At 33.8% G+C, this 13,710-nt stretch overlaps 1 protein-coding gene across 1 annotated transcript; it reads left to right on the forward strand.

The window, feature by feature from the left end:
- The first annotated feature begins 413 nt into the window (after positions 1 to 413).
- LOC131606385 (zinc finger protein ZAT9-like) lies at positions 414 to 1,854 on the forward strand. The gene has a single exon (XM_058878618.1). The coding sequence runs from the start codon at positions 520 to 522 to the stop codon at positions 1,678 to 1,680; it is 1,161 nt and encodes a 386-aa protein (XP_058734601.1). The 5' UTR covers positions 414 to 519; the 3' UTR covers positions 1,681 to 1,854.
- Positions 1,855 to 13,710: the final 11,856 nt, after the last annotated feature.

The following is a 13,710-nucleotide window of genomic DNA, read 5'->3' on the forward strand; positions in this document are numbered from 1 at the left end:
TAACTCAAAAGCTAATTTAAATAACTTTTAAAAAGAAGTCATAGTTAAGTAAAAGAAAAATTACAAACTATAAACTATAAACTAAGAAACAATTATCAAACAAAGTTTTTTTATTAATATAAATTTAAAAACAAAAAACATAAAATAACTTTTTTGGTCTTACCAAATATCCTCTCTCATTTATATAATAAAAAAAATCCATTTTTGACTAGACCAAAAAAAATCCATTTTTGAAAAAGAGATAAATAAATAAATCTTGACTTTTTTCTATATCTTATTTTTAACTTTTATATTTAAAATCAATAAATAGGCATTCATTTACATAAACTTGTATATATCCTAAGTCACACCTACTCCTACTCCTTTTGTGATTTCTCATATCACAAACACACTCTCTCTCACATAACCAAACTCTCTCTCACATAACCAAAAAAAGTGTGTGTTTTGTGTTGTATTGTTGTATTAGTGTGTTTACATCACATTTTACACTTTTTTTTTTATTATTATTATTTTTTATGAATGATGGAAAAACACAAGTGCAAATATTGTTATAGAAGTTTCTCCAATGGAAGAGCATTAGGCGGACACATGAGATCACACATGATGAACCTACCAATTCCTCCCAAACCAAACGACTCACCACCATCACCATCACCACCGCCACCACCACCACCAACGATTCAACTCAGTTTCGAAGCCGAGTCAGATTCATCTCCTTCATCCTCATCTCTCTATAGCCTTAGAGAGAATCCAAAACGAAGCTTCATTTTCACAGATCCCAATCAATTCATCGACGCCGGTTCCATAATTCTCCAACAAGAAAGCGAAACCGAAACCGAAACTGAGTCGTCGAAGAATCCAACTCGTCCACGATCCAAACGAGTCAGGAAACTCGACACCGCGAAACCGAATGACTCGGTTCTGAGTTCTTCTTCGGATATAACTACCGAAGAAGACATCGCTTTTTGTCTCATGTTGCTCTCTCGCGACAATAACAACAATTGGCGATCTCAAACACATACACAAACACAAACACAAAGACAACAGCACAATTATCATGATCAAGATCATGAACAACTAGAACAGCATCATTATTACGTCGATGAAGACGAAGACGACGCTGACGCTGACGTAGAAGTCGAAGAAATCGAAGAAGAAGAAGAAAGTGAAGCTGAATCTGAGGAGGAACTGAAACCGATGAAGAAAGTACGAGGAAGATACAAATGCGACACGTGTAACAAAGTGTTTCGATCTTATCAAGCACTAGGAGGACACAGAGCGAGTCACAAGAAAACTAAACAACTTGCTGGCGATTCATCTTCACAGCACGATGAGAAAATCAACATTGAAAACATTAACGTTAATATTAATGTTAATGTTGAGAAGAAAATTCATGAGTGTCCTGTTTGTTTTAGAGAATTTGCTTCAGGTCAAGCACTTGGTGGACATAAGAGAACACATGGTATTGGAACATCGTTATCAGCAGCATCAGCACCAACATCAACAACAACAATAGCAGCGGTTACGGCATCAGCAGCAGCAGCAACAAACGTTGAGGTTGTTGTTCGAAGTTCTGCGAAATTCGGAGATAGTTTGTTAGATCTAAATCTTCCTGCTCCTATGGATGATGGTGATGGTGATGGTGGTGATGAAGGTGGTTCTGCGGTTTCCGATTCATAATTTGACAAACTTCAATAAGGTTGAAAAGAATTTATTTTTTTTTTTGAAGTTTAGTTTTCGGTGGTTAAGTTATGAACTTATGATGAATCCAAAGGTACACAATTTTGGTTCTGTTTTTTTTTTTTTTTAGTTGATTAGAAAATTATAGATTTGCTCATTGGTTTAGCAAATTGGGTTATATGGTTACTTTATAGTTTATACTTTTTTATTTTAATAATGAATTTATATGTTATAAAGTTATAATAGTTCTTCTTTGATTCTAACTGTAATTCAGTTTTTGTGGGACTATTATGTATAATTTATTGATATTTGATATTGGAAGTAGAGTTTTATAGTATCCATTGATGGAGGTAGAGTTGAATGAGTTGAACTTTTTATGTTTATTTTGTTATTCATATTTGAATTTTGAACTTATTTATGAATGAAAAAATTGGCAATAGAGAGTTTTTTTTTAAGAGATTAATTGGTATGCATAATTATTATTTTTAATATAATTAAAATAAAAGTAAAAAATATTTAATTACGATTAATTGATAATATAAATATTTTTATATTATTTGTGCATATTAATTAAATTTTTTAATTACTTTTTGGAAGAATTTTTTATTTATATTTTTTATTCTTTTCTCTTTTTCTGTTTTAAATGATTTGGAATATTCATAATGTTCATCATACATTGCTATCATCCAATTAAAATATTTAGATCAATAATATTTCATAGTAATTAATTATATCATTGATAGAAATATCTATTTGTCTTTTTGATATTTATTCTCTGTCTAAGAAAATCTAATAAATCAGCTTTAATAAAGAGTTCTTTTTATAGATTTGAAAAAGTGATATTTCTTTATATTATTCTAAAAAATATATGATTTTTGTTTTCAAAGTAATAGAAATCATTTCAAATTTTTCATTTATAAATTACATTTTTTTATAGCCACTAATATAAATATGCATCATTAAAAATTAAAATTTAGTCAAAATTATATAATTTTTTTTTACAATATAAAATATTTTTTTAAAACTATTTATTTAATAGCTTCACATTTAAGTGATTTTTTATATTATAATTTGAAAAATGAAGTACTTAAAATAATATTTTTAAAAAAATTATTTAAATTAATTTTTCATTTAAATTTAAAAAAATTATAAATTTTATTTTAGAAAAAATATGTTATACTACAAAAAAAAATGTTTTGTTTTAAATGGAAACATGAAACTTTGTTTAAGAGATCAACATGCTACTCTAGTAGAACTAACTTGATATTGGTAGTTAGACAAAGACTTGAAGGTTCACATTTTTTTTTTATTATTATTTTATATGATAGAAAATGGTAGTAGTAAGTTAGAATATGAGCATATGATGGACCATATTGCTTTAATGTGATTTTTCAACTTTATGGAATCGAAATTGAGTGATTTGGAGTTATGCACAAGAATTGGTAAGCATGCTTGTTTTAGTGGGCTCTGTTTCAGCTTCCAAGTAACAGTTTCTACCATTCATTGCTTGTGTTGTGAGTTGTTAATTTTATTTAATTTAAGTAAATGAACAACAAAGTCATATTCTCATGGGAAGTTGATCAAAGTGCTTTTTTTATTAACTTCCACGTCTGACCACCGGCATTGTGCAGTTCATGAAGAGAATATGTTTGTTTCATGCTTCTTTCATTTTGTTTTATTTTTTATTTTTTAACTGAAAGGATAATTGTAGTTGGTTGGATTCAATGAATTCCTAACATGATGTGAATGTTTGGTTTACTTTTTGTTAGATATAAAAGTGATTCTTACAATGTACTGTAATTATTTTTGACATCAACGCAAACACAAAGTCACTATGGTCATACAGGTAGCGCTAGGTGAAAACGCAAAACACGATCATTTTTATATTTGTGAATGGTTGTCCAACTAAAAAAACTAACATTAATAGCCCCTTTCATGTTTAAAGGTGACAAACTGACACGTGTCCAAGTCTATTTTAAAACCCTCACATGAATACATGACGGACATTGTTGAGGACGAGCGTCTAAAACCTTGACCCGTCTTGCAAAAAAATAAGGGCGGGTGAGGAGGCTATAAGGGCATTGCACTTTTAACATCTAAAAATTGCACAAATTTATGTTAATATTCGCGCCTGCAGAAAAGCGTGGTGGACATATTATGTGGTGTATGCCTAAAATCCTAACCCTCCCTATAAAAAAGCGCAGACAAAACAAGCATGTTCGACGAGTCAGACCCATTTTACCATCCTATTTTTGTTTTGATTTTTGGCATACGGCCTGAGAGAGTTGCTTTATAGGACAGTGAGTCTTAGTCTCTTCTCTGGGTTTCGAATTGGTTCCTTAAATCTTAGTGTCTCTCATTTCTAGTATGTGGATGATACAATTATCCTAGCACGAGTTGCGATTGATAATCTCTTGTTAATTAAGGCTATTATGTGGGGTCTTGAGCTTACCTTGGGTCTTCAAGTCAATTTTGCAAAAAGTAGACTCATTTGGATTAATGTGGATCATGTCTTTTTGGATTTAACTAGTAATTTTTTTCACTAAAAGCAAGAGTCCCTTTATTTATGGTTTCCGGTGGGTGCTAACTCTCATGGAGAGTTTATGTGAGAACCTCTAGTTAGTATGATTTCTAGTAGGTTAAGCTCATTGAGATATCTGTATGTTAGCCTGGAGGTCAGGTGAATTTACTCAACTTAGTCTTTAGTGTTATTCCTGTCTTTTTCGTGTCTTTCCTAAAAACGACCGTTAAGGTGTGGAAGAAGATTGTATGATTTCAAAGAAAATTCCTCTACGGGGGGTTAAAGGAGACTCTAAATTGCTTGGATCAAGTGGGTCGATATTTCTAAATCCAAACACAAAGGGGATTTAGGATTTTGAGACTTTTGCTTGTTTAATTTGGCCCTTTTAGCTAAGTGAGGGATGGGGGCTCATCCCATGTGCTTCTGGTCTATGGTATGATATATTATATTCCAAATATCACACCCAAGTTTTTCTTCTCCTTTAAATGGTAGATTTATTAGGTTTCGTTCTGCCTCATCTTGGTGGAAATAAATGTCTCTCTTAGATTCCAGAGTTTAGGACGCTTCTGATTGGCTTATGGATAATCTTAGTAAGAAAATGAAATGGGTCTCAAAACCTCCTTTTAGAAAGATTAGTCAATAGGGACCTCACCCTTGAGTGTTAGGTTCCCTAGATTACATAGTATCTCGTACCAGCAAGATTGGCTCATTGGTCAGATTGTGGTGTTTCTGGATGGGAACATGGCTTGTGACTTCAAGTGGAAGAGATCCTTCTTTATCTATTAGCTTGAAGTAGTCACTGATTTGTTATTAGACATTTAAGATATGACCCTTTCCTTGGAACCTCAGAGGTGGTGGTGATGCAACTCAAATGATGTGTTATTTTAGTTGCCTCACCTTACTCTGCTCTCTTTGAGCGTGAAATGCTTCGTGTTCCTCCTGTAAATCTAGAAAACTTGGTTCTTCATCTCATCTAGGATAGTTGGGCCCTTTCTTAAGTGGTTGTTTTCTCCTGACAATTTCTACAAAAGAAGATTCTTACTAAAGATAATTTGTTCAAACGTAAGGTGTTCGTGGAACTTTAGGGAGTTTTATGTTTTATGTGTAGAGGGGAGGCGAGTCAGTTAACCATTTAATTATGACTTGTGATTTGGCACCGATTTTTTTGGTTTAGTATCATCAGGTGGTTAGGGTTGTGTTTTGTTCTCATAGGGATCTTTGTTCCTTTTTTGTCCTTAGGTCAATAGGAGTTAGGTCTAAGATAAAAGGTGATTTGGTTATGATTTGACATGATGTAGTTGAAGGTGTAGAAAAACACAAGAAAGGGGGGTTTGAATTGGGTTTTCAATAATCTTTCCCTTCATTGATCTTTCGCGTGGAAGCTCAAATCATTGATGTTTATCAGAACCTTTTCAAAAATTCATATTTATTGGAGGCTTAATGTTTCTCAGAAGCATTTTGCCTTCTTCGAAATCTAAGTCTTCTTATAGCTTCTACTAATTGAAAGGTAATAAATAGAAGTAAATGACACCTGATATATCCTGGTTCACTTGAGAGATTCTCAAGCTAATCTAGTCCATCCTTCCGAGGTGATTTCGCCTTGAACTCAAGGTCTTAATCCACTATAACCAAACTGATTACAATTGCACGGGAAATTGCTGGTAACTAACAACCTTGCACGGGCAACCACCGGTGACTAACAACCTTGTACGGGCAACCCCCAACGACTGACAACCTTGCACGGGAAACCTCAAGTGACTGACAACCTTGCACAGGCAACCGCTGGTGACTAATGCATAATGATATGTTCATTATTCTAAGTTAACAGATATAACATTCATTGACCTTTATCAGGAATCTGATTACCAATTCATACAAGAGGATTTCCTCCACAGTGATTTCACAAGAGTCTGACCTTCACTCGGTCCTCTTTGAGATATGATTATCACCGACCCAATAAAATCTGACCAACTTGGTCTCTAATAAGGATTTCCATAATGACCGCAGCCATTGTCTTCTTAAGCTTCTGACCTTCACTCGGTGTCTCAAGGTATTCTCAACATTAAGTTGATAAACTTTGTGTTTACAATGATAGTTTCTTCTAAGAAGATTACACAACTAATTAAGCACATATTGTTTAACATAGTTCTGAGAAACAACTCCCATGTTAAAACAATTTACATGAAGAATTCTAAACCTATAACACAATACGAGCAAAAACTCTTGTGTTTATTACATTGTTCTACAAATATGTATATGATTGTATGTTTAGTAGAATCTTGTAGTGGCCTTCTTCTTAATCTTCTTTGTTGAGCAAGTCATGAGCAACAACTCCTTGTTTCTTCTGATTTATATCAAGATGTATATGAATAGAGTTTAGTAGCATCTTGTAGAATCTTCTTTCATCTCTTCTTAGATATGATCATCTTCAGCATAACAACTTAGGCATTAGAATCAACTAATTGGCCTGGTAGCATTTATAGTTGGCATGTGCTTCAACTTTTCTTTTAGAAGATGTCTCTTGATCAACAGCTTCTGAGTACATATCTCATTTTTCATGTGTTGATCTTTGTCAATCTTTGTTGGTTGAGTTCCATTCAATCCAAAACAATAATTGACAACTTCAACGACAACAGCCGTTATAGCAGTTTGAACATCACCTGTAGCATCAATGGTTGTAGTAACTTTAGTAGCATTACCAATGACATCAATGACTATATTAGCTACATTTTAAATTAATGGATGTGATGTGAACAACATCAGTGTTCTCCAATGTCGTCAACTTTTGTTGGAAGATTTGGTCTTCTTTTATAGCTCCCAAAAGAGACGTTGAAGGATAAGAAGATCCTTTTGACTTCCAACGGATAGAATCAAGCATTACTATAGGTAGTACTTTCTTTTTGTTTTGTAGCTTGATACGTTGTGAGTTGGTGGGAGATAGCTTATGTAAAATAGTACACCCATTTGATTATAGTGGAATCTGTAATGTACTGTTGTACTATTTTATTCTTGACTGAGTTCTTTGATCTTATCTTCAAATAAAGTACTTCTGGTTTTGAAGTAGTAAGCTTGGAAGAGATAAACTTGTCTTCATCTTTCTGATAATGATTCTGATGTGTAGTCTAAAAATTATTTTTCTGTGAAGTATAAAATCTTTATCTTATAAGAGTCAGAGTCTTATTTATCAGAACTTGTAGCAACAGCTCTTCTGAAAAACGATACTCGACTTCTGATCTGGAGTGGTCTTATGATGTTATAGCTTGTCTAGATTTTTTTCAGAACCCTTTGAGAATTGGAACATTGTTTTCTAGATAAATAGGCAACAGGTACTCTAAGAACAAGTTCTTTCATTGTTGAAAGCATTTTTATTCTTGGATCTTGGTATCTGATTTTTTGCTTGATTAGCTCAGTTATGATCTTCAGTACTTCCTTGAGTCTGATCGGCTTGACCTTTAATGTATTTAGAATCTTTGACTTTGTTTTCAGAATTTAAAAGCAGCAGCTTTTCTGATGAACAAATCCCGGCTTCTAATCTTGACTGAAATCTTGATCTTGTATGTTGATTTCCGATCTTGGAACATAATCTCTAACAGAGTTCTTTTTTCTGATTATCTGTGACTTCGGAAGCAACAGCTTATTTGAGAAGCACAGTGTAACTTGACTTCTGATGAATATTTATTATTCTTCCATAACTTCTTATGTTTCTTTAAAGTCAGATACGAAAGGTGTTTCTAAGGCGCCTTCTTTGTTTCTAATGATTCTTCACGGACAACAATTGCAATACGGTGAACTGACTTTATTTGAAAATGTTGCGGATAGCAAGAGTCGCCACCGACTTTTATTTTATCCAATTTTAGGAAAGGCTAAAAAGAACAGGAAAAAGACCTTTTAAAGATTTTGAGTTCGGGGGGTAAGTTATACAAAGGGAAGGTGTAAGGCACCCTTTGCATCCATGGTTGTTATCCATGGGCTCTTAATTGCTTAGCTCACTTGTTTGTTTGAATTTGTTTGAAAAGATTTTGAATAAGGAAAGATTTCGAAGAAGAACTTTAGCTTGTAAATAAGCGTAGTCTTTTTGAATTTGATTTTGAAAAGAAGTGGGAAAAAGATTTTGAATTTGAATTTGAGTTTGAAAAAGAGCAAGCAATTAAAAGCAACCTACTCTAAGTTTGAAAAATCGTTCTTTTAGCCTTCCGGGCGAAAGGGTTTATCCATACCATGAGAAGGCAGGAAGCCTTTCAATTGGATGTTGAAGGGTCATCGAGATATCGTTCGCCATAAAACTGTCTCTGCCATAAAGAGGGCAGGTAGTCTAAGGGAAGGATATAATAGTCATTAATCTTTTTAGGCATCATGCGAGGATACCTTAGCAATTGGGACAATCATCTTTATAAGGCAACCTCGAGGGAGTTTCAATAACTTTAAAGGCAACATTGCTTTAGGTATCCTCGGAAATCGAGGGACTTGACTATTTAATACACTTAGAGGCAACAGGCAACAATTAAGGCAACAGTATAAGGCAACAAGAGAGATTACCCTAAAGGTGTGTGTGTGGCACAATCATGTGGTTAACTTCGATGACATTTATCTTATAATTAGTGATCTAAGTTATTTAGCAGGCTTGCACTCCCTAGGATTACTAACCATGGCAGAAAATAAAGCAGTTAAAATCCTACGCTATTACAATAAACACCTGCGGGGAGCGGGGATGGGGGGAAAATAAAACCTAACCTATTACAATAAAACCCTTATAGGGTAACGGAAAAATAAAGGCAGAAAATTAATTTACACATCTTCAGCCTTGATCTTCCTCGAACCTTCGATTGACTCTGATCATCTGAGAATTAAACGGAAAATAATAGGGGTGAGTGCATTAAAATTCATTAACTATTTGGAATAAACCCTATTTTGGGCAAAAGGCGGAATAAAAATTAAAATAATATTTAAATAAGAAAAGAATTAAAAACTTAGCTTTCGATCCGATATGGCGTGTAATCGGAGGATCTTTGATTAACCCTGAAAAAATTAAGAATGAAGAAGAGAAAGGTTAGTGCATTTAAAGATCCACAATAAGGGTTAGCAAGACAATCAAAGATTTTTTATGGTGATAAATTCTAAATCTTGAGGGTTAATGAACAAACCTAAAAAATACAATTAATGGTTAAAATTATCAAACCAAAAAGTAAAATTAATTAACCTAATTAATTATAACTTAAAAAAATTATATTAGAAAATTAATTATAAACCCTATTTAATTATTAACCTAATTCTACAATTAAATTAGAAACTAATTATTAATCAAAAAACTAAAATTATTAACTAATTTTTAATTATTAAATTAATATGTTAATTAGTTTTTAAAAAAATTAATAGTAATTAAAAAGTGGTTTCAGAAAGAAAAATAAATTTAAAAGAAAAAAGAAAAAAGGAATTATGTAATTAACTAAAAAAAGGATGAGAAAACCTAGCTCTGATCATGTGTGATGCAGCCTGGAAGGTGCACCATGGAGTTGCGTGCTCTGCCCCTTTGATCTGGAAGCATAGGAGATCCCATGGCTGATGATGGAGATGCATCATAAGGACTCATGCGTGGCGGGCACTGGATTAGCGTTATACTGCTTTTAGAAAAAAAATTAATGACAATCCCAGGGTTCGAACACCTGTCTTGATTGTCAATGATGAGAGGCTCTACCAACTGTGCTGGATATTCCATCAGCGAATAGGAGATTGACACGCGCGTGGAGAGAAGTTTGAACACTTGACCAGCCATTAAACTACTGCCACTTGTGTCATCTTCTTCAACGAACCTAGGCTGAGTTTCCTGCGGATTTATCCGCGAACTCTGCTACGGATTTTGTTGCGATTTATCCTTCGAAAACCTGGGCAACCCACACCTGAAAAATAACTTGATGAACAGTAATAAAAACAACCCAGCCCCCCTATTTAAGGTGCCCTGAGTTCGAATATGATATTTATTTTGCATAAGACGCCCTAGAATATGGGATTCGAAGCTTGGCATGTATGAACCCTCAACAATGGTGGTTCGCGATTTAGGGCCTCAAGCTCCGATGCAGTACGCTCAACCTGCTCTAATTAGTCTCATAAGCTTATTAGAATCATTAGTTCACGATAAAACATCATAACAATTCCATATATGAAAGTCACAATATGAATGCATATGGAGACCGTAACCATTACATGATGAACGTAATAAAGCTTAGTTTATGATATCATCTCACCTTGAAATGCCTCAGAAGTTGATTGGTGTGGTTGGTTGTCCTTGAATCCCTCTAAAACTCATTCTTTTCTTATGCCCTAACTTTGAGATTTTTTGGAGAGTTTGCTAGGGCTTTGTGAGGCAGCCAAATCGTCTTAGGGTTTCTCTCTCTCTTGTGTTTAAATAGAGGAAGATTTTAGGTCAAATAATATGGGAAAATATCTTGTCTTTGTGAAGAAAATATTTGATTTCCAATTTGCATTAAAACTTGATTTTTGGAAAGCCCAAGATGTCTTCTACAAGCCACTTTGGAACATATATTTCATTTGGAGATTTTATCTTGATGATATTGCTCTTGACAAAAAACAGCTTTTTGCGAACTTCTAGAGGGACTTGTAATGTTTTGGCCTATATCTCTTATGCGGAAGCATTTCTGGATCTTGGACCCAACATCAAAGTTGTAGATAATTGAATTTCCTTGATAATGAGCTTTGGTTGAGAAATTTATGATAAAGTATGAGAGAGATATGATCATTCAAAGTTGGGTTGACTTTTAATTCAAAACCCTAAATTAGTAACTTGGACATTTGATGATTTCGGAGCTTTCCTTGATAAATAATGATCAATCCTTGATCAAATGATGAATTATACTTCATAATGAGGATGTTGACCAAAAATCAGGAACTTTGACTGTGATTTGGCCATAGTTTGACTTTTAGGTCAACCAGTCGATTGTTGATTATTTGGGTCATTGAATGAACGATCTTTTGAATCAGGGCTTGAAGCTTGGCATGAGGGTACTTTGAACCATATGAGAGATCATGGAATCCACTTGAGGTATCAGAAGTTCAAATTCCTTGATTAAATCAGAAATCCTAATTTAGAGGCTGTTGTTTAGGAGAGAGACTGCATGCTTTCTTCTTGTGTGTCTTTGAGCATTTGAAAGTCAGATGGACTGAAATATGAATAAATATGCATTTATTTTGTTTTTTTCTTTTTACTTTATCAAATGATTAGATTCCTATTTATATACTTTTTGTATTTAAGTGATTTCTCATTTGAATTTTGAGACGTCTTTACTTGTACACTACTACAAATAATATATTTCATGACGAAACTTTTACCTCATCTAGAAAACAAATGAGATATTATGCCTAGGCGCGCCATATTTTATTTTTTAATAATAATAAAAACAACACATTCCCTCGGTTTTTAAGAAAACCGGAGGGAAAAACAAATCAGGACACACTTCAAATCCCAACTTTTGCAGTTTATGTTTTTATTTATTTATAAATGTAAACTAAATGAACTAACCCTTCGGTTTTCGATATAGCCGAGCGATCAAATAATCAGATTTCCCTATAAAAGCACTCTTCAAACAGATTTTAACCTAATCCTTACTTATATGAAGCCACTCCAAAATCGCATGCATAATTCTTTGGGATGAATTGCAAGATAGAAAAAATATTCAATGTTTTTCTATCTAGAACAAAACATTTTTTCTGCCCTTGCAATCTATCTCACATAATGTTGTGGATGTTGTTCTTGTTGTTGTATTTTTGCTCATTTGGTAGATTGCAAGTGCAGAAAATCAATCTTGCTTCAAAGATTTGTTGTACATTTCCAACCAAATAAATAATAAGACATACTCCTTGTAACACCCCAAATCTACCCCGCAGTTAACACAGAAAATCAGAGTATAAAAGTCCCAAAACGAACATCACATTTGAGGCGTCACAATTTTGACTTAAACCAAATCATAAACATGCTCATAATTCATAGATACATAGCACATATGTCAGAGGAATAACTCATAACTCATTAGTCATTCAATTCAAACAACTTAGAAACGTCGCAGCAGAAATCATTAGCAACATAAACCAAAATATCGCATCTATGCATATCATGGCAATCGACAAATCTAACATATCTCATAAGGATGTAACAACATGATCCAATAAGAGGTAACTATATTCGAATATAACAACAAGAAGCAATAAGATAACACGACACAATCAAAACAAGCTAGACGTTCCCTGAGTGCTACGTATCAGAGCATCGATACACCGACTCGAGCTAATAGGTACACGACTACTCCACGTCATTACCTGCACGTTAGCAATAAGTGGTAACATTCAAACAGAAGGGGTGAGATATCATTCATTATAAAGAAACATATGATAATATTCAAAGCATAGTAAAGATCATACATATATCACCATTTCCCATCATATAACATGTTACCAACAATTCACATCATTCAAACATCTTACAAAACAGTAACTATGTCAATAACCAAGTATGACAACATATTCCATTCACAATTATGAATTGAATACATCACAATAATATCTCATCATCACGTCACAACAAACACACATTCAAAGCAACATCAAATACAATTCAAATGTGACTCGACTTATGCAAATGCATGTGGTACCATTCGGAGTAAAACTCCCAACTTAAATGATTGCCATTGGGCCAACTTAAACATTTGCCATATAGGCCAATTTAAACATTGACCACTTGGTCCAACTTAAACAATGCAATGGATGCGACTCAATGATGCACACCCGCATTCACACTTATACAACTTAATCAACTTAAACGGCATAATCGACTTGAACGACTTAATCAACTTCAACGACATAAATAAATATTGAAATCCAACATCAACAACATCGACAACATCAATGTTATCACTCACGGTAATTCAATGCATTTCCAACATATATTCACGATATTCAACACATTAATTTCTCAACTACTCAAAACATCATCAACATAGCAACATACAAGTTACGGAAGACTTAATAAAATATTTCCAAAGTTTTGCAAAGCATGTAGAGTAGATAGACATTGATTAAAGCTTCACGGAGGTTCAAACGGCACTTAAAAACGAATTACGGATCAAAAGATACATCATTTCAAAGTTTGGACAAGTTTTGTAAAACAAGGTCCGCTTAGCGGCTTCAAGCGCGCTTATGCTCATTGAAATTCAACAAGCGCGCTTCAAGCGGCGTGTGGCAGAGGCGTTTTACGAAACAGGCTCTGCTTAGCGGACTGGCTCCGCTCAGCGAGCCTCTTTATTTTTCAAAATGAAACAGCATCCGCTTAGCGAGCCCGAGCTTGCTTAACGGAAGCGCGATTATGCAGAAAAATGTTAGCAGCAACAGACCTGCGTAATCACCCTTCCCTCACCCAAGACTCATTCAAATCAAAAATTAAACATGTATAAACATGATATCTTTCATCATCTATCATCAAACATCAATCAAAACACAATTTCAAT

The sequence above is a fragment of the Vicia villosa genome, linkage group LG5 (genome assembly GCF_029867415.1).
Source record: "Vicia villosa cultivar HV-30 ecotype Madison, WI linkage group LG5, Vvil1.0, whole genome shotgun sequence".
Lineage (NCBI taxonomy): Eukaryota > Viridiplantae > Streptophyta > Magnoliopsida > Fabales > Fabaceae > Vicia > Vicia villosa.

Bases quoted from the DNA above. Each gene is read 5' to 3' on its own strand.
- LOC131606385 (XM_058878618.1), top strand. From the start codon at position 520: ATGATGGAAAAACACAAGTGCAAATATTGTTATAGAAGTTTCTCCAAT.